This window comes from Ceratotherium simum, chromosome 21, assembly GCF_057802395.1.
Source record: "Ceratotherium simum simum isolate JZ-2026a chromosome 21, ASM5780239v1, whole genome shotgun sequence".
NCBI classification, from domain to species: domain Eukaryota; kingdom Metazoa; phylum Chordata; class Mammalia; order Perissodactyla; family Rhinocerotidae; genus Ceratotherium; species Ceratotherium simum.
The window spans coordinates 18,020,406-18,046,978 of NC_141920.1; the positions used below are offsets into that span (position 1 = coordinate 18,020,406).

Genomic DNA, 26,573 nt, shown 5'->3' on the forward strand with positions numbered 1-26,573 from the left:
GCCTCCCTGCAGGGGCATCCACAGAAGCCCTATTCAACCTGTTCCAAAGCTCTTGAGGAGAACTTTCATCTCAGCAAACTGTCTCTGATTAAGTACCTGACTGTTTTGTTCACAGCTGTATTCCCAGGGTCTATGACAGTGCCTGACACCCAGCGGGAGCTCAATATACGTTTGTTGTAGAACAAACTGGCTTCACCAAGGAACAAGCAGCCCTGTGGAAGGGATGCTCCTGCCTTTCCCAGTGGCATCTGGGTGTAGCTTCAAGGCAAATGCGTCCACTATAAACCGTAATCCCTCATTAAGCCTCTCCTTCAGGAAGAGTTTACCAAGCGCAGCCACAAGTCCAGTTAAATGCCACAACTTTGTAGAAAGCACTAACCCAAGCCAGGAAGCGTGGCTTCTAGGAAATACCTCAAGATGTTCGTGTGGTCGTCTTTCTGTGGTGGGTGATTTTCTCCACTCCCTTCTACTTTTCTGTTTTTTCCCCAAGTATCACTTTATAATGAAAAACAATTAATATCACACCACATCTCCAAATTTGATGTTTGGTCATCTCCACAGAAATCCTCCTGACTGCCTTAGACACCTCTGTGGGCAGTGACCACAGTAAGGCTGTAGGAAACGTGTTACGGGTTGAGTTGTATCCGCCCCTCAAAGTCATATGGTGAGGTCCTAACCCCCAGGACCTCAAAACGTGACCTTATTTGGAAGTAGGGACGTTGCAGATGTAATTAGTTAAGATAAGGCCATACTGGAGTAGGTGGGCCTCTAGTCCAATATGGCCGGTGTCTTTATAAACAGAAATTTGGAGAATTTCCAAATACATACATACAGGGAGAACGCCATGTGAATCTGAAGGCAGAGGTGATGCTTCTAGAAGGCAAGGGACGCCCAAGATTGCAAGATTGCTGGTAAACCATCAGAAGCTAGGGGAGAGTCATGGAACAGATTCTCGCTCACAGCCCTCAGAAGGAGCTGACCCTGCTGACACCTTGATCTCAGACTTCTAGCCGCCAGAACTGAGACAATCGATTTCTGTTGTTTGAGACACTCAGGTTGTTACTGCAGCCCTCACAAATGAATACAAAACTCGTTGCTGGCTCAGCAGCTTTCAGTCCTAGATCTCCCTTTGCTTCCTTGTTTCACCTCATTTTTCTCTCTTTCCCTCTGTGACCAGGTCCCACCGTGGAGCCAGGTGGAGTTGACAGGGTCATTCTCTTTGGCGGTGTGGAGTATAGGATCTACTGAACTGGAAGCAGCAGGAGTCAGGCTAACCTGGGGAAAGGGGCATTTGCATTGTGGTCAAGGAGTCCAAGGTGGATTGTGATAGAAAAAGTGGGACAAGGGGGGCCGGCCCGGTGGTATAGCAGTTAAGTTTGTGCGCTCCGCTTTGACGGCCCGAGGTTTGCAGATTCGGATCCCGGGCACGGACCTACATATCGCTCATCAAGCCATGCTCTGGCAGTGTCCCACATACAAAATAGAGGAAGACTGGCACAGCTGTTAGCTCAGGGACAATCTTCCTCAGCACAAAAAAAAAAAAAAAAGTGGGACGGGGGAAGTGGCCTGGAGCTATATATTGGGAGAAATTAAGGCTGAAATAGGAACTCAGACCCGCAGTTGACAGGACTGGAAGCAGGTTGAGAAGTGAAGGATGAGAAGAGAAGAATGAGCAGTTCAGGATGAAGGCCATGCAGAATGTCCGGGGGCTCAGGGATTGATTTCAAGAGGCCCCAGTTGACAGCCATGGGGCCATCCCAGTTCAAGCCTCGGGTGGGACCGGGAGACTCTATGTCTGTTTCCATGAGTTGACATTTCTCTCCTCTTATCCTCCTCTTCCTGCCTTCTGATGTGCAGAGGCAGCTGCTGTCACCGCAGTGGGTGCCCGTCCCAGGCTGGTCCACAAGGGGTGGTGCTCGGAGGCCTTCCCGGGAGTGGGAGTTTCAGGCAAGGTGGTGTAGGGCAGTGGTCAAGGGCATAGGCTCTGGACCCGTGTTACAGTGTTGTGACCCCCCGTGACCTGTCCTGTCATGGGAAATGCAGGGAACATCCATGACAGGAGCTGGCATAAGTCCCCTGGCTTCTCCTGGTCCATCCAAATAGACTGAGGCCCTGGGAACCTGTTTGCAAAAAGAGTGGTTCTCAAACTTGAGTGTGCGTCAGCATCGCTTGGGGGGCTGGGGAAGACACAGGGGGATGGGCCCCACCCCAGAGGTTCTGATTCAGTGAATCTGGGTGGGGCCTGAGAATCTGCTTGTCTATCAAGTTCCCAGGTGGTGCTGATGCAGCTGGTTTGGGGACCACATCTGAGAACCACTGGCAAAGAGAGATGCTCTCTGGGGTAAACTGGGTAGAGTTGTGGCTTCCTGGTGCCTCCTGGGGTCATTACATGTGTGGAAGGCGGCACTGGGTTCTACCTGATCCTGCTCATTTGTAGGCCAACTGTCTTACTCTCTGTTGTAGTCAGAGATCTACAAGAGTACCCAGGGATGCTGCTGCTGCCGCTGATGACCATGACAGCTAATGTTTCCATAGATCTTATGATGTGCCCAGCACTATTGTAAGCACTTAACTTGTAAACACATTTAGTTCTCATAACAAACCTACGGTGCAGGTACTACTGTTAGCATTATCACTTTCATGTTACAGAAAAAGAAACTGTGGCTCAGAGAGGTTAAGTAACTTGCCTAAGGTCACACAGCTGGTAGCTGACAGTGCTAGGATTTGATCTGGCTATCTGAATCCAGAGTCCATGCTCTTTTTCTACATTATTCCACTGACCCTGCAGGAGAAAGGAGGTGAGAAATGACCCTAGTGATGCTGGTCGAGTTATTTGGCCTATCTGTGCCCTCATTCTCACCTCAAAAAAGGAAATAGCTTTTCCCATCTTAGATGAAAAAAATAGCTTTACATTAAAAAAAAATATGCTGTCAGGATTAATTGGATAACAGCTGTCAAATTCTTGTAGCTCCTTAGAGGCTGGTAAAAGAGGAGGAATAATTATTATGCTATTTTCTATGCAGACCCTAGTACATTTAGGGGAATCAATAAGTGTTTAATGATATTCTTGGTAATTGGCAATTATTAAAGAGTGACTGCTCACATTAGAAGAGGGGACTCACTGAGGTTGGGCAGGAGAGAAAGCCTGCATGTTTGATGGTCTGTGGCCAGAGCCCTCCTGCCCCTGAGAGAGGTGGGCAGGGTGTGGCTCAGGGTAGGAGGGAGCCTCTTCGAGCACGTTGGCATCCTTGCTGGCCCTGGATGGAGAGAGGGGGCAGCACCACCTGTGGATTGGCCCAAGTTTATGGACCCCGAGCCTATCAGAGCTGGCAATTAGGGACCAGCTAGTCCAGTGGTTCTCAAAGTGTGGCCCGCAGATCAGCTGCATCAGCTTTACTTAGAAACTTGTTAGAAGTGCAAATTCGAATCCACTGCGGGTGGGATCCAGCAATCTTTCAACAAGCTTTCCAAGTGATTCTGATGAATGCTACAATTTGGGAACCACTGTTTTAGAGGGAAATAGCACTGACCTTGGAGTCAGACAGACCTAAGTTTGAGTCCTGGTATTACCACCATCTGGCTGTGTGACTTTGGGCAAGTCACTGTACGTCTCTGAATGTCAAGGTCCTCATCTATAAAATGAGAGTGGGAGATTAGAAAGGTGGTCTGGGGCCGGCCCCGTGGCTTAGCGGTTAAGTGCGTGCGCTCCGCTGCCGGCGGCCCGGGTTCGGATCCCGGGTGCGCACCGAGGCACCACTCCTCCAGCCATGCTGAGGCCGCGTCCCACATACAGCAACTAGAAGGATGTGCAGCTATGACAGACAACTATGTACTGGGGCTTTGGGGGAAAAATAAATAAATAAAATCTTTAAAAAAAAAAAAAAAAAAAAGAAAGGTGGTCTGTAATGTCCTTGCTCTGCATCTACAATTCCTTCTAGTCCCTTCACAGGTTAGAGACTCTCTTACTTTTTGGCTTTGAAATAGTCTATTTCATCTGTTGGGAATATTCTCCCTGTGCCCATTCTTCACCCGTCTGACACCTGGATAACCTCAGGCCTCAGCGTAGAATTTATTTGCTCCAGCACGTTGTTTTTTCTTTCTTCTTATACTTCCTCCCCTAAATCAGGTCTGGGTTAGATATCTCTCCATGTACATGCCCTCTCATGGAACTTTCCACATCCTTATAACTGCCTGTATTTGTCTGCAGTCTCCACAGCACGAAAGGTCTGTTGTGCTGATGCTGTTTCCCTAAGGTGTTGGACACGTAGTAGGCGTGCAAATAGTATTTGAGGTTAGAAGCAATTTCATTCAATTTATAAAATGCTTGGTTCTAGTGGATTTGTCTGGAAACCACTGGAGGGGTTAGCTTTCATGCATGGAGCCACAGGGGGGAAACTGAGGCATAGAGGTACAAGCTGACTTACGGATGCAGTGGCAGGGGGAAGAAGAGGAGAAAGTAAGCCCCGGTGGCTGAGGATTTGTGGGGAGGGTGCTGTGGAATTAGGGTACAGACGAGCCTTAGCACATCTCTCTGGGCCAGAGGGGCCGGTCTGATATCAGCACTACTCAGTGTATTACCCTTACCTCCTCCAACCACAAGAGGCTCTGCTGATGAAGAAGAAATAATGTGACGGCATCCAGCCAGCACTCACGGTCAACAGTCTATCCTAGCATCACTAGGGCGGGCGTTTTGCAAAGCTCAGAGTGGCTCTTAACTTTTATTTATATGCATATTTATTTATTTATTATGGACAGGGTTAAGGACCTCTTTGAGAAACAGATGGGCACTCTCTCCAGAAAAAAACCACAAAACCACAAACCTTCCCCATGTTGACCCTGCCCTACTCAGTGGGTACCCCGTCAGGTTGCTTTTAGAGTCAGACCCCGTGGTTATGGGGGGGATGAAAGTGTCAGGTGAGGGGAAGGTAGACTTGCATACTTTGCGTCGCTCCAAGCCCTGGTATTTTAAAGTTTGGGAAATAATAGCAATGACCCAATTTAGTAATGCGAAGGCAAGACAGCACTATTTTCACAGGCTTAGTCATCTCTTCTCTCTGTTCCCCCCTCCCCCCATTTCCATTTGTGTCTTCTCCCATTGCAAATATACGAGGTAATAATCCACTATTTTCCATGGAGCGTGGCAAACACGCTATATATAAGACACAGTCGAACATTCTGTGAGCGTAATTGGAGCATAAATGTAACTAATCAAAATATTATTATGCCAGCGGATGTGTGAAGAGTTTGGAGATTTAAAAATATATATATTTTAGCTCCATGTCATTTCAATTTAGAGATTTAGAACGGCAGAAGCAAAGGACTCAGCCCAATGAGCGTCAGGAACAATTTGGGGTCTGACAATGTTCCCGCAGCCCTGTTGTTCTCTTGACTCTTAATATGGCAGCTGCCTGACAACTGATTTCATTTTTGGTCTTTCCTCCCACTCCTTGCCCTTCTTCCTATCTGCAGCAGCTCCCCAGGGCAAGGCCAGCTAACCCCAGGGAATGTGGGGTCACTCCTTGCCGCCAAATACAACATGCCCCTTTCTGATGTGGAGCCTAAGAGCTAAATGGTGATAGAATTTCTGAGGTTTGCATCTTGTCTCTGCTACTAGCTGTGTGGCCTTGGGAAAGTTACCTAACCTCTCTGTGCCTTAGTTTTCTCATTTGTAAGAGAAGGATGATAATAGTGACTACCTCCTAGGGTTGACATTAGAATTAAATGCATTAATCTTAGTAAAACCTGATGGTATGTATTTGCTGCTGTTGTTATTAATGAGCAGGTGTCACTAATGAGGGAAATGAATTCATGTGGGAACATAAAATTACTATGTGTCTCCAGGAACAAGAGCCAAGGGAGAAGGTCTCTCCTCCTTCATTCCTTCTCCAGAAGGAGCCTACCTAGAAAATCCAAGCCAGTCCTGGCGTCTAACTCACACTAACTAGTCGTGTGACAGTAAAGCCTTGGAACCATAGGCTTCTCCAGCTGGAGGGAACTTGAGAAAGTCTACCTGCACAGCTGTTTTACAGGTGAAGATACAGAGAAAGAATTCCTGGCTCACAGAGGCACCATGTGACTAAAACGGGTGCTCAGGAAGGGGTGGGAGTCTGCAGGGACAGTGGCGTTACCTGCCCTTCAATTCTGTCTTGACGTCGCCAAAAGGGCTGTGATATTCCCCACCTCGAAGAGCAACTACAAGGCCTGTGTTCTACCATTTATGTAGCCGAGTTCTCATTCCGTCCTGTGGTGCGTTCCATTGTTTTTCATATAGCAGCGTTTCTTTTTCCTCCTTGGATGTTGAGATATTACGCTGAGATGTTAGGGCAGGCGAGTTATGGAGTTATGAAGGGGAGACTCATGCTCCACTTCGGTGCCCCATGACGTTCACCTGGGTCTATTTTCATCACAAGATTATTGTAAGATCCAAAAGAAGGATGTCCTGTGAAACTTTTGTTTTTTTTGTGTGTGAGGAAGATTAGCCCTGAGCTAACATCTGTTGCCAATCCTCCTCTTTTTGCTGAGGAAGATTGGCCCTGGGCTAACATCCGTACCCATCTTCCTCTACTTTGTATGTGGGATGCCGCCACAGCATGGCTTGATAAGTGGTGCATAGGTCTGTGCTCGGATCAGAACCCGTGAACCCTGGGCCACCGAAGTGGAGCATGCGAATTTAACCACTACGCCACCGGGCCAGCCCCAAAACTTTTGTTTCTGTTTGGGGAGTGAAGGGGATGAGAGTCGTTAAGGGGGTGAACATGGGTTAGATTTTCTTCTTTGTCTCCATCGTCTTTCTCCTCTCCTCCCCTCTCTGCCTTTGTCCCTCCTCTCCTCCTCTTTCTTTCTGTCTTCCTTTACTTCTTCCTCTCCCCCCTCCCTTCCTTCTCTGTCTCCCTCCCACTCTCTTCCCCTTTCGTCTCTTTCTCAGGCATGAGAAGGAACACAGGTGCCCCAGCTACCTGGTCTTTGGAGGGAAAGGCCCGCATATAGAGCCCCTTCCAGCAGCGCCTTCAAAACACCTGGGTTAAATTCCATTTTTAAACTACATTATCCACACCTACATGGATGATCACATAGTTGTTTCTTGGAGAATTGCCTTAACAAATTTGCATATGAAATGCTTAAGCCTCAACTTATTGTTCTGAATGAATGATTACAGAAATAGTTATTACTTGTTCACACAAACTGACTCTGACAAAACCTTCACAATGTTCAGTTCCTTTGAAACTTCAGGATATATTTTCCTTGTTTCAAATAGACATTATGTATCCATTAAGCTGTAATTAATCCCTCCTCTCCATTTTCTGGTATATTATAAAAGACGCAAATTTCTTTCCTTTTTTTGACACATGATAATTAGATTGCTTTCATTGATAATATGGATAATGTTGAATGATATATGTGTTACTATGGCTATTGGTAAATTGTTATGTTTATGATTGGCTGAATGGTTATTAGTTTTCATGATACTACTGGTAGAACTCTGTGCTTCTCTACCACATATATTTTCTTACTTTACAGTGTCTTTTGACATTTTTGTGCCCCCCTGCCCTTTTATTGAGAACAGACAGCTAAACTTCATCATTCTGGACTGTTAAATTAGGCCTTGTCCAGCTGTAACAGAGGTGTGGATAGAGTCAGAATGCAGGAATAACTATTCTCTGGGCATTAGTGAAAGCCACAGAAAGTAAGTGATGTTCAAGTATACTCATGACTTAAGCCACATAACATGGCTTAAGTCCATCAGGATGGACCACATATATGATAGTGGTGCCATCAGATTGGTACCATATAGCCTACGTGTATAGTAGTCTGTACTGTCTAGGTTTGTGGAAGTACGCTCTACGATGTTCGCACAACGGCGGAATCACCTAATGATGCATTTCTCCAAACGTATCTCCATCATCAAGTGACACATGACTGTAGTTTAGTGAAGGACTGTGGCTGGGCTGTGTGGATTTCAGGAACGGCATTCTGTGAGCAAAAACTCAGAAGCAGGGAAGTCTCGTGTGTATCTTAGTTTCCTATTGCTGTTGTAACAAATTACCACAAATTTAGTGGCTAAAACTAACACAGATTTTTTAGTCTTATAGTTCTGGAGGTCAGAAGTCCTAAATGGGTCACACTGGACTAAAATCAACATGTCGACCCCTAGGGCTGTGTTCCTCTCTGGAGGCTCCAGGGTAGAGTCTATTTTCTTGCCTTTTCTAGTTTCTAGAGGCCACCCGCATTTCTTGGTTCATGGCTCCTTCCTCCATCTTCAAAGCCAGCAGCAGAGCATCAACAAATCCCTCTTTGATTCTGCCTCCTCGGCCTCTCTTGTCCAGAATAATTCCCCCATCTGAAGGTCGTCTGATTAGCAACCTTAATTTCATCTGCACCTTTAGTTCCCATTGGCCATGCAGGGTAACATAGTCACAGGTTCTGGAGATTAGAATGTGGACTTTTTTGGGAGGCCATTATTCTGTCTACCATGGAACGGATGAGAGCTGTGCAGGCAAAAGACTTCGCCTCTCTCTTCCTCAGTTCCCTTGCTTTAAAACACAGCATGGTGCCACCCAATTTGAATGCTAAAAGATGCTTAGATCAATACCCTGTGTGTACCAAGTTCCCAATAAACATTAATGACATTAAACATGATACAAGTTGCATTGGGCCCCCTGTCATCTGCTAGTGGGCCATTTATTATGAAATTAGCATTAATTGAGTCAAGCCCCGTTTTTCATTTAATGTTTACTGAAAACAGACAAACAAAAAAGCTTGACATGTAGCTTTCATCATCCCATTTTATAGACGAGGACATTGAGGCCCAGGGAGTTTTATTGACTTGCTCAAAGTCGCACAATTAAGAAGCGACAGAAGTGGGACTGAAATCCAGTTTTCCGACTGCAGATCCAGGGCTTGTTGCATTCCACACAGCTGCCTTGGCTTCGGGCAGCTTTTGGGTCCCTGCCGCCATCCGCTCCCTTCACGTAGGTGCTGGCACCAGAAGCTGGCGGGGCCACCTGTCTGCAGGGACGGCTCTGAGCTCTCGGAGCTCCAGGCCCTCAGCTGCCAGTCGCCGAGCACACTCATGTAATCTTAATGAACAATGTGCAAAGCCATTAAAAACTCAATTAGGGCTTTCTTTTTACTGCCGTCGTGAGGAAATGCAATCCTGAGGTGCTCATGTGTAAACACAATACCCGCCATCTGCTACGGAGAAGCGTTTTGCCTCCAAAAAGGGGATCTATGTTGTAGACACATCAATAATGGGGTGTTTATCAGGCATTATTATGCACGATGGGGAAAAATGCAAAATTTGTGGCCGGCCAGAGAGTATTTCCTGGTTTAATTCCACAATCTTCGGTGCTACGTATAATAACTATGGAGAAACTAATGCTGTTTTATGTTCCTTCTCACGTTAGTGGATTTTTGGGGGAAAAAAAAAAAGGAGAAGGGAAGAGAATGTATGTACAGTCTTCCTCTTTCTTGTTTCTGACTGATCTGGCATAATGACCGGCTCATTTTTGATCTCCAGGAAACTGATAGCCCCGGGATGTTGTTAATTAAGTCAACTTGTTGATCAAAGAGATCCCCACTGAGATGCTGACATATGAGGGCCTCACTCCTGAACAATCTCTAAAACTTGAGGCCTGAGCTCAACTCGGAGATATGGCTTCCTTCCCTCTGGAGGACGTGGCCAGACCTCTGTAAGGTGGGCTAGATGTGGAGGGGGCTATTGATGTCTGGATCCCACCTTCTCCTAAGACATTACACTTGCATTGCTGGATGCTACGGCTTCCTGTCTCTGTGCCTTTGCTTGTGCTGCTCCCTCTTGAAATGCCCTCCCAAATTACCACCAGCCACACTTCCATAGAGGGGATCCCAACTGAGAAAGAGGAGAGGCTCACATATCCTGATGTGTGGCATTCAGCTGAATCACCCGATATCTATTTGCACTGCTGATCTGTACTAACCTGATGGGGCTGAGGATACTCCTGGGGAAGGGGTGTTAGGAGAGAAAACATTAAGCCCTGTGCGATTAGGGTATGCGAATGCCCAGGTGTGTCCTGCAGACTGGAGGGGGCGCTGTTGCAGGAAGTAACTGCAGGGCCATGGATGGAGGAGAAAATGTATCACAAAGGGTGCTGCCAAGTGGAGTTAAGAGCTGAACTGCAGTGGGCAATGGTGCTGGGCGAGCATGTTCCTTGATGGAGGAGGAAATCAGCCATATGAATTTACAGACAGATCTGTATCTTGAACGTTGTTGACTTTGGGGCCAAAGCAGTTCTGTTGTGTGTCCCCTGAGTGTGTCCCAGAGCAGAGAAACACTAACAAGACCTGCCCAATCATTGAGACACCATAGCTGATGGTGAGGGCACATGAGGGATTTGCACTGGAAGTGCAGTGAGGATGAGGGGATTGGCATCATTCATTAAGGTACCTTGGGGACTTTTTGAAATACATAAGGAGCATTGCCAGCAGCTGGAGAGCCTGCAGGTACAGGTGGGTGCTTAAAGCTGGTCAGATTCCATTATCAGGGTTTACAATACGCTGACTGGCTGGTGAGGTTTCACTTCTATTCATTCTCGGTTCTAGCTCAGCTTGGCTCACTCCTGGAAGACGTCCTGAGCCACGCTGGCCCAGTTAATCACCCCTGCCTCTGCACGTTGTGCTCATGTCTGTGCTCCACTCCAGGACTGTCCTTCTAGACGTGCAAGGCTGGATTTACCGCTCGGTCCACTGTGGCTGCTGCCTCTGCAACTCGGAGCTACCTTCCTCCACTGGGGCTGCCCTCTCTCTAGTGGATCCTATACAGCCTGTGGTTCATTTAGTCACTCGCTTCTGGTTCAGAAATTTGGGTTGGGTGCACCTGCTTGGTGGAGCCCAGATTGTGTGCCTGAGTCTTAGCTACAGAGGAGGCTGGGAAAGAAGGCATCTGGCCTTTTCTGTTTCCATAGATGGAGATGGACTCTGCTTCAGAAATTGGGGTTTCCCCAAATGTAGGAAGGGGGTTCAGATATTGGGTGGCCAAACCACAGGGCAAATTTCTACTCTAGTCATCAGTCTGATTAACCTGGAAGGTGACCTAAGCGCAGCCACATGTGGGGGTTGGAATCCAAGGAACAATGTGTTACCACGATGGTTACACCGGCCAGCAGCCCTGATGAGTTTCTGCTGCTGAAATGTGGGCCTCCCCCAGGTCTAGCCCCAAACCATTTCTTTCTTTTGGTGCAAATTGGGAGCCAAATGGTCTGACCCCACATTTTGCTTTTTAAACCATATTCCCCTTCTGAGGCTTTGTGATAACAGGATCTGATACTGTGAGGAATCTTCTACACTCACATAAGATCTCTCAGATTCCCCAGGGAACCTGCCCTTTAGACAGTGTATACCCTTTAGCTTCTGAATAGATCTGTCATCCTTATCTCTCTGGTTCACTAGCTTGGGGGTATATATGTGGTCTTATTAACATAAATATCTGTGATGACAGAATAATGGCCCTCCAAGGATGTACATGTCCTAATTCCTGGAACCTGTGCGTATGGTGCCTTGCGTGGCAAAAGGGACTTTGCAGATGTGATTAAATTAAGGACCTTGCAATGGGGAGCTTATCCTGGATCGTCTGAGTGGACCCAATGTATAGGGTCCTTATAAGAGGGAGGCAGGAGGGTCAAAGTCAAAAACAGGAGATGTGATGATGGAACTAGAGGTTGGAGTGATGCCGTTTGAAAGGGAGAAAGGGGCCATGAGCCAAGGAATGCAGACAGCCACTAAAAGCTGGAGAAGACAAGGAAACAGATTATCGCCTAAAGCCTCTAGAAAGAAAGAAGGCCTACCAACAGCTTGACTTTAGACTTCTGACCTCCAGAACTATAAGAGAATAAGTTCGTTTTGTGTTAAGCCACTGGGTTTGTGTTAATTAGTTACAGCAGCCATAGGACACTAATCCAGTATCTAAATCTTGTGTCCCCCAAGCCTCCACCTGCTTGACTGCTGGCCTCTGTCTGCCCTCATAAGGCTCTCCCCAGTCACTCGTGAGAATCCCTGGGTGTCCCGTGAGTGAACGAATATAAGATCAGTTGCTCATGTTGCCCCTTTCTGGAATCCTCCTGGAAGCCCACTTCCTGCAAGCTATAGAAGGAGACCTCCACCTTAGCTGCTGCTGTAGGCGCCCTTCTCAACGTCACAGTGCCCCTTCCTCTCTTGTGGGGTGTGCCAGATGCAGATGCTGACTTTTCATCCTGTCTCTTTCGGTCACTTGGACCCCAAAGCAGCACTGCACATTCCCCCAGTCACACTAAGACATTCATGAGCAGGACTCCATCCTCCTGTACCCTCTGGCCCGCACCCTTCCCCCCTTTGCGGGTAGGCTGGGTGGGGTGAAGTGAGCAGTTATTGTTTTCTTTCTTTTATTTTTTTAAATTATCTTATCTGTGTCTCTGAGCCTTGCACCCAAACGTGTATCTTTCTGTCTAGTCTCAAGGCCAGAGCCTGCATATCAAGTCACATATATTGATATTAGGGGCCAGGGTGGTAGTGGGGGGAGCATGGTATGTTACCCTACCCAACCCAACTCGAGCCCACCTAAGACACAAGTTATCTTAATGGAGGTCCAAGATGTTTCCTTCCTTCGCAAGGATTCATTCTCAGAGCCCATTCTTTCATTCTTTCTGCTTCTTTTTACCCTAGGACACTGCTCTTAATGATGTCCCTATTTGGAGCGTCTTGCAGCCTTGCTTAGTAACTATCATTTCTCACGCTATCTGCTTTAATAAAGGGACTTGTAGGAAGTAGGAGCTCTACAGGGATGCCAAAAGAATAATGGTAATCCTAGCTGCAGAAATAAACTTTAAAATTTCAATGGCTTAATAACCCATAATAGTTTATTCCTTGTTTACTTAAAGTCCAAAATGAGTGTTCCTAATAGGAGAGCAGCCTTCTTCATGGAAATGGTCATTCAGGGAACTAGGCTCCTTTTATTGTGGCTCTGCTCTCACTTAAGCTCTTGGAATCCTGTGCTTTCAGCTGGTGGAGGGGGAAAGACAATGGGGCAGCAATTCTCCCACCTTAAAGTGCATGCAAATCACCTGGGAATCTTGATAAAATGTAGATTCAGATTCAGTAGGCTTGGGGTGGTACCCCAGATTCTGTATTTCTTAGAAGGTCCCCGGTGATGCTGAGGCTGCTGGTCCAAGGACCATCCTTTGAGAGACAGGATAAAGGTGGATGGAGCAGTGGGGGTCTGGAGAGGGTGGAGGTTGGCAGCTTTTATGGACCAAGCCTGGAAGTGGCACATTTCCTGCTCAGGCCCCATTGGCTAGAACCCAGTTGCGTGGCCTCACCAAACTATAAAAGTTGACTGGGGAATGTAGTCTAGCTAAGTGCCCAGCACAAAGAGGACAGGTGTGTTAATCACCCAGCAATTTCTGCTACACAGAGAGTTGATGGAGGGCCATGCACTTTCACCAGCAGTGCCTTCAGGGAAATGGCAGCAGCCTCTATTAACAGTCATGGAAGCAGCAAGATGGAGGGTATCCCTAGACTTGCTGGAGTGGGTGGGTGTTACCTGGCTCCACCTCCTCAGTGAGCCTATTTCCACTGGAGCTGGGATGAAAAACAGTGGGAACCTGAGCTGGTGGAAGGGAACCTTCCCGACTCCCTCTGCTGTGGACTGTAAGCAGCCTGGTGTGAACTGGCAGGAGGACAGCAGACGAAACATCCACGAGGCATCGTGGGATTCTGAGGAGAGAGAGCCAGACACCGCTTGCTTCTCAGGCTGCCTTCCCTTCCTGGAGGTGTGTCACTCTTCTGTGGCAGGGGCACTCGCCCAACCTTTGTGGGGTTTGTGGGTCATCACTTAGCTCTCCCGGGGAAACCTCCTGTAACTGTGGGATGTAGCTCTGCAGACAGATATGGGCGTGGATGCTGGCTCAGTCGTCTCTCTGTGCCTCAGTTTCCCTCCTGCAATGGTTCCTTCCTTGCTCTCTCACTGGGAGGTTGTGATGATTAGAGATGACGTCTGGCAAAGGACATCTCTCCACTTACCCTGTGCTGTTGGCAGGCTGTAAACTAGGAAACTTTACTCTCTGGGAAACACGAAGCAAGATACCCCTTTGCTCTACTTTCTGTGGCTCCTGCCCCAGGGGGTGGGTGAGTTTTCTGATTGGTAGGATGGCGAACGTCTGATAGCCATTGCTTCATGATTCTGTCTTTGTCACCCGGCTTCTGGGTGGCTCATTTTTGGGACGAGCCCACCCAACGGCCCTAAGTGGTCACCCCTTGAGGACAGCTCTGGCCATAGGGATCTGGGTGGAGTCAGAAGGAGGGAGTCCATGGTCATCTACCTGCTCTGCATGCTACTTCAGAGAAGAAAATGCAGGAAGCCTAATTTGGCCTCAAGTTTGAGTTATTTTTTCTAATCCAGCTTTGTGAATAATAAAGTGGAGATTTTGAACTCTCTCTCTCTCTCTGCTGTTGTGTATTTTTAAATTTGTTCAGAACCCAGAGGAGAGGGGCTACAGATGACTGGTACCCTCCAGAACCCCGGCAAGATTCAGATTTCCCAGCACTGATGAACTGGCAGCTGTTATTAGTCTGTTTCATATTAGGGCAAAAGAATGAGGCTACTTATAGCTAGTGAACTGGCTCATCTTGGAGGATAAGTAGTCTTAAGGTTTCATTCTGAATTGAAGATTTTAGGGGTTAAAATAAGATTTCAAAGCAACAGTGGTTTTCTAGATGGGAATATTCATCCCAGAATCACCTGAATTTATCTACTGTGTTTTATGATGCAATTTATTTCATAGAATCATAAGACTCTAGGTCACAGAGTTCAGCCCTCACGGTTGATTGTGAAATTTCCTTAGACATCTCCTCAATTTGTCCAGGCTCTGTTTAGCCACCTGCAGTAATGAGGAACTCACTTTATCTCCGGGCAGTCAGTCCCACCAGCTCCACTTGTTAGAAGGTACTGTGAACTGAAATGTGCCTCCTGGTGGTTTCTTTCCTCAGTCTGCTGTTGCCACAATAATGCATCCTCACAAACCAAGGGGAAAGTCAGTGGTGAACAACAGGAAGCATTTATTTTCACACTCATGGGTCTGAGCATCAGTTGGGCTTGTTGGCCATGTGGCTGTGCTTCTAGCTGCCTGGGTGGCATGGCTTGGTTCTTCCCTATCGGTTGAGCTCAGCTCTCCTCCACACATGACTATTCTAGATCCCAAGCTGAAAGGGGCAGCAATCATGTGGGGCGCATTCTTTTCATGCAAGGTGGCAGGAGTGCAAGAGGGCAAGCCCACCTAGGCAAGCACGTTTCAAGCCTCTGCTTGAATCATTCTCTTAACATCCTGTTGACCAAAGCAAGTGCAGCCCAAGGTCAAGGGATGGGGACATGCCCTCTGCCTCTTCTGGGAGGAACCGCAAAGCCAGAGGCCAAGGATCCAGAGGGGGATGAAGGACTAGAAACAACCATTTAATCTGTCAAAGCAACTCCGAAGAGGCTCACTTCCTTTCTAGGAGACAGCCTTTTTAATGCTTGAAAATAATAGTCATGTTTTCTGCAAAAAGTAATAAAAGCATAAACTTTGAGGTTGGAGAGAATTTGAGTCTCATCCTTCCCTGTCTGAGTGGCCCACAGAGAGTCACTCAATCTTTACATAAAATGAAAATCCTCTATCTCTCAGGGTCATTCTGAAGATTAAATAGAATAATATATAAATAAGATACTCAGCATCACACAGCGATTCTTTAAGTGCTTAGCAAATATTTCTTCCCCTCCATTCCAGGCTGAACACCTTCCAGTTAGTTCTTACATTTCTTCAGGGTCTTCTTTGCATATTTGAACATACTCTACTTTTTATATATCCTCCTCTGATATATGCCCTGTACTGAATACAAGGCTCCAGGTGGAATATGTTGGAACGACACCTCTGGTATTGTAGAGTTTCTGCTTCCATTGAAACAACCCAAGGTTAAATGAGGTTATATTTCACTTCATTTCATCTGTGGATGTTACAGTTTGCTAAGTTTCTGGGTTTTTTAAATTTATTTATTTTTATTTTATTTTTTATTTTTTATTTTTTTGTGAGGAAGATCAGCCCTGAGCTAACATCCATGCTAATCCGCCTCTTTTTGCTGAGGAAGATTGGCTCTGAGCTAACATCTATTGCCAATCCTCCTCCTTTTTTTCCCCAAAGCCCCAGTAGATAGTTGTATGTCATAGTTGCACATCCTTCTAGTTGCTGTTTGTGGGACGCGGCCTCAGCGTGGCCGGAGAAGCGGTGCGTCGGTGCGCGCATGGGATCCGAACCCGGGCCGCCAGTAGCGGAGCGCGCACACTTAACCACTAAGCCACGGGGCCGGCCCCTAAATTTCTGGGTTTTTATTCCATGCTTCCTTCCAGAGCTGCTGGATGTAACATTTCTTCTGTAAATGTGTATAGACTATTTACTTTGGAGAAATACTTCATACATGTTACCATCTCTTAATTCTTAAAGCTGCCTTGTTGAGTAGGATTTTTTACTTTCAATTACAGAAGAGGATCCTCAGGTTGAGACAAGAGATGTGGCTTCCTCAGAACCAACCCCATCCTGCTAGAGTGACTTGATTTCTGACCACTGTGTTTATGGGTGTGACTGATTTTCAGAAGGATTTTCTTTCTCTCTCCTTCTCTCTACTTCCCGCCCCCTTTGTGGGTCTGCAGGATCCTTCATGATGGTGAACAGCTCAGGGAGGGCCTCTGGCCAGAAGGCCCACCTTCTCCTGCCGACCCTGAAGGAGAATGACACCCACTGCATTGACTTCCATTACTACTTCTCCAGCCGTGACAGGTCCAGCCCAGGGGCCTTGAATGTCTATGTGAAGGTGAACGGCGGGCCCCAGGGGAACCCTGTCTGGAACGTGTCCGGGGTCGTCACCGAGGGCTGGGTGAAGGCGGAGCTTGCCATCAGCACCTTCTGGCCACATTTCTACCAGGTATGGTGTTTTACCGGAGTTTGATTTTTTAAAAAGCAATAAGATATCTATACCTCTTACCCTGCCTAGAGTTTCGAGTTTAGGTTTAGAGAGGGCTTCATTTACTCACTCACTTGTTCAACTCATGTTTGCAGAGCTTCTTCTCTAGCCAGGCCCTGCGGATGCAGAGGCGATCCTACACATCCCCTGCCTCCCTGGAGATCATGGGCTGGAGGAGGAGACGGATTTATAAATAAACAATTACAACATAGCGGGATGCATGTGGGCTCCCCAGGGTTCTGGAGGAACATAGACATTGAAGCCTTTGATAAAATAATTGCTTAGAACAATCTGATGAAGGAGATACTATTATTATCCCTATTTTACAGATGAAAAAATTGAGGTTCAGAGAGATGAGATGATTAGTCAAAGATCACTCCTGGGGAAGAGCGTGTTTGGGGGCAAGGCGGTTAGGAGGGCTTCTAAGAGGAGATGACAGCTAGGCTGAGTTTTGAAGGATGAATAATTATTGCAAAAGAATGAGGAAGGCATTTGAGTTGTCAGGGTCATGCCATGGGCTGAAGGAGTGAGGGAGAGATTTGGCAGAGTTTGGAAACTCTAAGTTGTTTAAGGGTAGGTTGCAAAGGAGATACACAGGGAACTAAGCCTGCATGGGTGAGAAGGTCATGGGGGGCTTCGAATGCCAGGCTAAGAAGATTAAATTTATTCTGTAGTCTAGAGCAGTGCTACTCAAACCATCTGTGATGAAAGACCATTTCTTTCTCCTCAACTCATTGTGGACCAATACTTTCATAAACTGCAATAAAAATGTCACGGCAATGCCACATTGCTGTAACAGTTTCTTTTTTTTTTGTGAGGAAGATCAGCCCTGAGCTAACATCCATGCTAATCCTCCTCTTTTTGCTGAGGAAGACCGGCCCTGAGCTAACATCTATTGCCAATCCTCCTCCTTTTTTTTCCCCAAAGCCCCTGTAGATGGTTGTACGTCATAGTTGCACATCATTCTAGTTGCTGTATGTGAGACGCGGCCTCAGCATGGCCGGAGAAGCGGTGCGTCAGTGCCCGCCCAGGATCCGAACCCGGGCCGCCAGTAGCGGAGTGCGCGCACTTCACCGCTAAGCCACGGGGCCGGCCCATTGTAACAGTTTCTGATCACCTCTCATCTCCTAGTGAACTAATGACACGCACGGCACAGGCTGCCACCAGCACATAGAGCACACGTGGAGGAGCACAGCTCCAGGTTGTCTTGGCCTGATGAAAGTTTTTTTTAAACTACTTTGTTAAGGTTAATTTATATATCATAGAATCCACTTAAGTATGCAATCCAATGATTTTTAGTAAATCTACTGAGTTGTGCAGTCATCACTATAAACCAGTCTAAGAACATTTCATCACCCCAGGAAGAACCCTTGTGCCTATTTGCAGTTAACTGCCATGCCCACTGTTGGAAGATTTCAGTAGGAAAGTGACATAGTCAGATCTGTATTTTGGAGAAATTTCTCTGTAGTCTGAAGCAGAAGATGGACCTGAGGGTGGCAAGGTTAGCGGCCAGGAGAGTCTTAAACACCCTTCAGTTCAACATCCATGGTATAGTCCTTTCAGATGTACCACGAAAGCAGCCACAGACAATATGTAGTGGATAGATGTGGCTGTGTTCCAATAAAACTTTGTGTGCAAAAACAGGTGGTGGACCAGATTTGGCCTCCAAATGGAGGGTTGCTGAAACCTGATGTAGGTGGTAAAGCTGAGGTCCAGAGATGGACAATGAAGTCCACGAGCGCACAGCAAATCATTGGCAAAGCTGGGACCAGAACCCTGATGTCCATGTCCCAAGACTCTCCCCCTCTATCACTGAGTATAAATGTCAAGTGTCTCTGTAAGCCCATGGATACCCCCAGGGAGGCCTTAGGGTTCCAATTAGAAATCCCCTTTCTGGAGTCTGATGCAAATGGGTACAGGATGGGGCCACAGGCACAACTGTAATGAGCAGTAAAAGTGACCCAGGAGAGGGCCAGTCCTACTATTGCCTGTGTTCTTTGATGGGTTATAGAGGGAAAAGAAGGACATTTCTTAGGCATCCCCAATGTCCCAGTGGTAAGCACATTGCCTCTCATTTGTCTATATAGTAACTCCTGTGTTGGGTAGCAACATGTCCTCTGTTCTCAAGTAGGGGAAATTATTGGTAAATTGAGGTCCCCATAACCCTGCCCAGGTCCTCTGGCTCCAAGCTCAGTTTCCCACCTTCGGGGAAAAAAGCTTGCCTATTCTGAGAATCTTCCACTTACTAGCTGCATAATTTTGGATGTATCCGTCATCGTTCTGAATCAGTTCTCTCATTTGTAAACTGGAGAGAGTAAGAGGTACAACGAAGGGATCTTCTGTGGATTAAGATAGCGTATATATAACGTCATGTCGGGCTTGCAGTCGGCCTCAGCAATTGTTGGAAGGAAGGGAGGAGGAAGAGAGGAGAGAACAGAAAAGAGGAAAGAGGAAGGAGGCCTTCTTTAAAGAAATACCCACTGTGGTTGAGCTGTCCCTGGTAAGCTCTGAGCCGGCCTTGTGATAAGCAGCCTTCTCTGGGAGAGTTTTCTGATTTCCAACTTGTTGGCCACTACAGCATCATTACATTGCATTACATTTCCTCTGCTCTGAGCTTTGTGGTGAAAAAGCCACTAACGTGCTGAGAGCAGCAGTTTAGAAAAGACGTGTATCTCTCTCTGTCACACACACAGCCACTAATGGATAGTCCCATGGACACACACAGTCGAGCCCACACAGGTGTGCATGCACCTGCACACTCCCAGACTCAGCACACACTCAGGGGCCCCCACCCACACATACGTCTGGGGGAGAGAGAAGGGGACATATCAGGAGATTCAAGACGCTTGCAAAATGCGTTTTAAGATTCACCAGACCCCAAGCTCTGGTCCTGCATGTATAAGTCTGAGGACAAATACAATTTTGTGTCCAGCAGTGTTGGGCTTCCGATCCTGGTGCCTTATGTATTCATTTATTAAAGTCATATTTCACAGTCCTAAAATTGACTTTTAGCTCTGTAATAAAAGGGAAATTTCATCTTTCTTAAGTGGCCTTTCTGTGCCAGGCCTTCAGCAGGGCCTGGGATGAGATCGTCATTCTCCCCACACCTGCCTCCTCTCAGGAGGGCGGGGGCTTGTCAAATCCACTAAGCTCTGCTTCAGATCGCTGCCTCTTTCCAGATAATATTAATTCTATTTCATGTTTTTAATGATTTTGAACTTTTCTCTCTCAAGATTTAAAAAAATAAAAGAACTTCTATTGATTTTGCAGCTGCCTGCTCACTCTATTGTCCATCACCTGCCTTGGTGGAATGACCTTTTTTTCAGCACTTGTAAGTGCTGTGTAGACACCTGAAATTTAGGACTCACCTGACTTGGATTCACCTAGACTTAAGCCCGGTCCCTTTTGCAGGAATTCCTCTGGCATGAGGCACTCTGTAGGTTTTGTAACTTCATGCACAGTTCAGGAGGGTGCATCACAGGAAGGGGGCCACTCTCCCACCCTTCGAACTCAACCTCATCTCCTCTCTCATCCACCCACCCCTCTTTCTAAGCAGCAAACCCTCCTCCCTGTCTCATTCATCCTCCTTGGGCTGGTGTGGGAAAGCGTTTCTCTCTTGATTTCACCCTAAGCCATCCTTCCCCATGAAAATGTCTACGGTCCTCTTCCTGAGAAGAGTTCTGGTGAGCCAACATTTTTCTGTCTCTTATCTTTTGAGAAAATATCTGCAGCCTCTTGAAATTTTTGCTAAACAAATTCTCTGCTCAAGGACTGCAGAAGGCGAGGATAAAATGCCAGCCCCCATAAATCATGTCCTGACATATCCACACCCTCCCCCAAACGTGCACACCACCTGCGTTGTGGAGGGGTTGAGGGTGACTCATCTCTGAGCCTCTCTTGGGAAATTTCTTCCTGGCTTTGCCCAGCAAATCATGCACCAGGAGAGGTTTGTGCCTTTCCTTGCAAGCCTCATCCCCCAACACCAGGAGGTCCCTAAAGTTCCAGGGGAGGGGGCATGTGTAGTTGACGGTAGGTCCGCATGGCAGAATGTCCTGCAGAGAAGTTGGGATTCCTAGTCTAGGCCTTCTATTCCAGTCCCTGCACTACAGGGTCCCTGTCTCCATACACTGACATGGAGCCCCACTGGGTGTTGGTGTGGCCTACTTCTGCCGCCCTCCCCCTCACCCTCCCTGCCTCTGTAAACAGACAGCACTGGAGTAGCCTCCGTAGTTCTTTACTTGCCCCTCTGGCTCTTCTCCCATTCCTGACTTTCATTCCTCAAGGGTCTTCCTTTGAGTTTCCTTGTGAATACGCTTGGCTTGAAAATGACCCTTGTCCCTTTCCTCAGCACACCTGGGCGGGTCCTTCGATAGAAGGTCCTGGCATTACCTTGTCCCCTTGTGGCGTCTGTCCTGAGAACCTGGAGCTGGCTAGGTACTGGATGGGGTCTTCCTGACCAGGGCTGCCATGCCAGAAGCACACTGATGAGTGCTCATTTCCACCCGAGGCTGCAGGTGTCTTCTGGGGCACCTTCTGACGTGAAGAGAGGGCTCCGATGATCCACATTCACCAGAGCTTTTTTTGGCTCAGGGGCTCGAGCTGCAGCTATTTGCCCGCCTTTCCTGAACCACAAAAGGAAGCTCTATTCTGCTGTTCGGTTTGTTTGAGAGGGCTCCCTCTTGTTTCATCAACAGTGACAATTCGGGGGACCCTCACATCTCTCCTGATGTCTGAATGTCACTGGTGATGCTGCTGGTTCCCTGTGAGCTGCCCCTTCAGCATCTTGCTGCAACCAAACCTGGTTGCTCTGATCTTGTTCCATAGCACCCTGCCCTGTGGCTTCTTCTAGAAGCTCCTCAAGGCCTAACTTGCATTTCGAGGTCCTATCGCGTGGTCAGAAACTTGAGCCATGAACCCTAGCAATAATTTGCGCTGCCAGAGTCCCATTCACAACTGTTAATCATGCAACATGGCTAAGGGGGTGTTTGGACCTTTGGGGTTCTATGTGATTTCTAGAGGCTGACCCTGCCAACTTTCTCCTACTACCCATTGCTTCTCCACGGCTGAGGCCTGCCATCCCGTAATATTTTAGTGGCACATTCTAGCCATTATTTGGGATGTCCCTCTCTAGTGGCTGGTGTTGTGCTCCCCAGAGTTGGTCCTTGTTTCTGGAAACAGGCAGCTGGCCCAGGAACTTGCAAGAGTTCAGTGTTCAGGGGTCCTGCCTCTGCACGTGAGTCCAAGTACGCCCTTGAGGGTCCAAGCCCATGCAGCATGGACCTCCCTGCCTTTTCTTTCCTTTCTGGGGAGAATGGTGCCCTCCCACTCCCTGGCATTATTTCTGTTACACCCAGCCTTGCATCTGTATTGTTGACCCTCCATTCCCCAGGCATTGAGCAGTCTATCTCACGGCAGCTAGCATGACATTTTTTAAATCTAATTCTGGAGTGGCATGCCAAGGACAAGACCCTCTTGGCTCCTGCAGGTTTTGTGAGCATTCTGCTCTGAGCAATCTGGCAGTGATGGGGAGGATGTTTCCCAGTTCTCTTCTGGGAGTTGCTTTATTCTCAGCTGCACCTGGGGCCTGCCCTTTGCTGTAAATGTACTGTGGACCCTAATTTCCGTGTCTTGTGAGTCTGGAGCCTTCATCAGGGATTCTGTGGGCTGTCATGGTCTTCTTCTCCATCCTTCTGTACTCTCTCCCCACCACCTTCCCCAAGTCCCTTGGCTCCTGCAACCACATGTGCCTCTTTATTTCCATGTACCTCCTCATGGACCCAAGGTCCAGCCTCTACCAGTCATGACTCACATCAGAGTCTGTTGAGTATAGGAACTTTAGTGGGGATTTGGGGTGGGGGGACAGGGGATAGTTACATTGGGCAGTCCATTACTTTCTCCCTCTCCCTAGATCTACCACCATTCCATTGCATTTTCCCTCTCATCTCCCATCCCTCTCCCCAGAGTAAGAGCAATAGTATAGTAACATTTATTGCTATCTTACCATGTGTATTATTAGCACTTTATGATTATTAACTCCTTTAATGAAAAACCAGAACATTCTTCCCATTAGTACTTACAGAATATTACTGTCTCATATTTGAGAAACCCAAGTCTCACCTACCCCAATGCTTTACAAAAACGCTCCTGAGAGGAATTCTGATGAATGAAAGATTCTCTGTCTCATTATAGAATTCTTATTTCTGCACGAGAAAGGAGAGAGAACAGTGAACACATGTATGTTTCACTATCACACATCCTTTCTCCCATGACCAGCGTTGTGTTCATTCATGGAATATTTATTAATAATTATGACATAGGTGAGATACTGGGTGATGATGTGAGAAACAGACGAAGTATTAGAAGAGATGAATCAAGTTAAAGTTTAAGTAACTGGCAAAAAAGTCAGAATTCTGCTTAACGAGGTGTTTTGGTTAGATGAGAGTTGGACTGCTTTTCATCAAAGTCCAGTAAGGGGCCTAGCCATGTACTGTGACCCAGGAGACCAGGGCCTCATTCCTTGATCCACGCCTGGCTTCTTTTTCTGAGCTTCAGTAACTCAGCTGGCTCCACCTCTTAGGGCTGTTAAGAGGGTAGCTCAAGACCACATAATAAATGGTCAATATTGTGGACCTTATTGTTGTGGTTATATTTCTCTATTTTTATTGTCATTCATTCTTAGTTGATGAGGTGCCCATTCTGGTCAATACCAATCCCCCACTGGTATCCTGACCCCAATTGACTCCTGCCCACTCTAGAAGCTTGTTTCATCGATCCATCATCCCCTTGTATTTTATGCTATTTCTCTGACTCATTCCTCTCTACCTAAAATTATGTTCCAATCTCTACCATCCTGAAAAAATCTTCTATTGGGTTTTTTAGCACTTGGCCTTGGGCCCTAGCCCTCTTCTCTGAACTGTCTACTCTGTCTTCCAAGATGACCTCATCTAGTTCTATAGCTTGAAATGACATTTAGCTGCTGAAGCTACCATGTTTGTAACTCTGGTCCTAAATTAGCCATGAGCTCCGGAAACATAATGCCAGCTTCCTCCTCAACATATCCATTAAGAGGTTTAATTGGCATCTCAAACTTACATGGCCAAGAGAAATCTTGACATAGCCCTGCCGGTGCACACATGTTCATCATGTCATCTTCTCTATGTCAATAAATGACACCAGAATCAGCCTAGAAGCTCAAGCCCCAAACTGAAGAGTCCTCACTGAGTCTTCTCTTTCTTCCACTCCTCCCCTCTTAATCTAACAGTGATTATTTTCATCTCTATCTTGAAAATATCTCTCAAACCATCGACATCTTTATTCTCCATAGCCACTCCTCCCGTCTTAATCTAACAGTGATTATTTTCATCTCTATCTTGAAAATATCTCTCAAACCATCGACATCTTTATTCTCCATAGCCACCACTATCATCAAAATCATCTCGTCTTTTGATTGGATGGCTACAATAGCAATTGATAGGTCTATTTGTTTCATTCTTGCTCAGCTGCCTACCTCCCAATTTCCACAGAACAACCAGAATGATCTTTTTAAAATGTAAATTAGATTATGTCACTTCCCTGCTTTAAATCTTTCAGTGACTTAGAAGAAAATACAAGCTCCCTACTATTCTTGTAAGACTCCACGTCATCTGACCCCAGCCCGACACTGCAGCCTTGCGTTGTGCCTCTCTAGCTCACTCGCTATATCGCAGCCACACTAGTCTCATTCTCATATTCCTTGATCATCCCAAGCTCTTCCCTGCCTCATGGGCTTTGCACTTGCCACCACCTCTTCCTCAACCGTCTGCTTTCATCCCTCTGGTCTCACCTTAATTTATCACCTCCTTAGAGTTCTTTCCTGACCACTCGAAGGAAAGTAGACCCTCCTTAGTTCCTCTTAATCACAATCTTTGGTTTATTTCCTTCATGACACCAATCACCAAATGAGTTTAATGTTACATATTTATTTGTTTAATTTCCATCTCAAGTCACTAGAATGTGAAGTTTATCAGGGTTAGGACCCTAATTGTCTTGTTCACTTCAATAGCCCCAGCATGTGTCTCAGTGTTTGGTACAGAGGAGGGTCTCTGAAAATATTGAATGAATGAATGACCGAATGAAGACACTGTTCCTGTTCCCAATGGATTTAAAGTTGGTGGAATGAAATACTTCATGAACAAGCAATTATAATACGGAGTGATAGGTGCTGTAGTGGAGTTCATTGCACAGAGGTGCATGACATAGCGATACTAGAATGGGCGGAGAGATAGGAAAATATAATGCACTTTAAAGCATTTAGTTTTTGTTGTAAATATAAAATAGCACATATTTATTATAGAAAATTTGAAAACTCCAGAAAAGTGTAAATAAGAATATATTCATCCACCATAATCTCTCTAGTGTCATTAAAAGAAAAAATTGCCTTCAATAAATTATTACCATTCCTACTTTATCTTTTGTGAATTACCTGTTGAAGTCACTTGCCAGTTTTCTTTTGGAGAGTTTATTTTGCTGATTCTTAAGAATCCTTTACACAAAACATGATATTTACCTTTTAGCTAGCATATGTATTACAGATATTATTCTCAACTTGCCATTTGACTTTTAATTGTGTTTCAGACTTTTGTTAACATACAAAACGAACTTTGACATCATAGTTATTGAGAAAGTATTGCATGTTTAAGAAATATACAATATTTCAATTTTAAGAAATTGACTTTTAAGCTTTTGTCATTAATTTCTAGCTTTAGTGAATTTGGGTAGAAAATGTATAGACTGAAACCTTACAATTTCTTCTTTGAGGGATTTATTGAAGTTATACTTTAGCCTATTATATAATCTTTTGTAAATAATCCATGTGCATTTGAACAGAAATTTCATTCTCTCTTTATATTCATTAACATGTCTAGTAAATACATTATTATTCATATTATATACTCACTTAATATCTTCATTTTTTCCTATTTGATTGGTCAGAGTCTAAGGTATGGGTTAAAGTCTTCAAGTACTGTTTGTTTTTTCCCCCATCATTTTCTCCTTTTAAGTCTGTTGACTCATGCATTTTTTTAAAATGACCGTTTTAGTTCACTTACTGGTGTTTAGTTTTCTTTTTAATTTAAATTCTACTTTGATGCTTTTACATTATTTTTGCAACAACTGTTTTCTGTTTACTTGCATTTCCTTGTTATGTCTTTGTTCAACTTGTTATATTCTTAAGGTTACTGAGTCATTCTGTTTTAGGTGTTTATCTTATAGCATACAATTAGACTTTGCTTATTTAGATAGTCTGAAGGCTTTTCTCCATTTTAACCCATTTATATTTATTGTCACAACAGAAATATTTTTTTCTTAATTTTGTCATTTTTATTACACAATTTGAATGCTTTCATGGTATTTTTTTAAACATATTTTATGTGTATTTTTAAAAATTTTTTTCTGATAGACTTTGCTTTTGGTTTTCTTTGAATTATTAAAAATATAATTAGACACATAATTCTTTATAGTAAGGTCTTCTGTTGACTTCCTCCTCTGCAGGATGAGGCAGCTATCACACTTATATTTCTGCAAACTTTCCCCCTACCCAC

General features: G+C 45.9%; 1 protein-coding gene across 1 annotated transcript in view; it reads left to right on the forward strand.

The window, feature by feature from the left end:
* PTPRT (protein tyrosine phosphatase receptor type T) overlaps window positions 1-26,573 on the forward strand; it is a 1,015,836-nt gene that overhangs the window by 334,405 nt on the left and 654,858 nt on the right. The window contains exon 3 of the mRNA XM_087445249.1: window positions 16,685-16,956. Coding sequence (XP_087301375.1) covers window positions 16,685-16,956 — 272 coding nt within the window. The remainder of the gene's footprint in view (window positions 1-16,684; window positions 16,957-26,573) is intronic.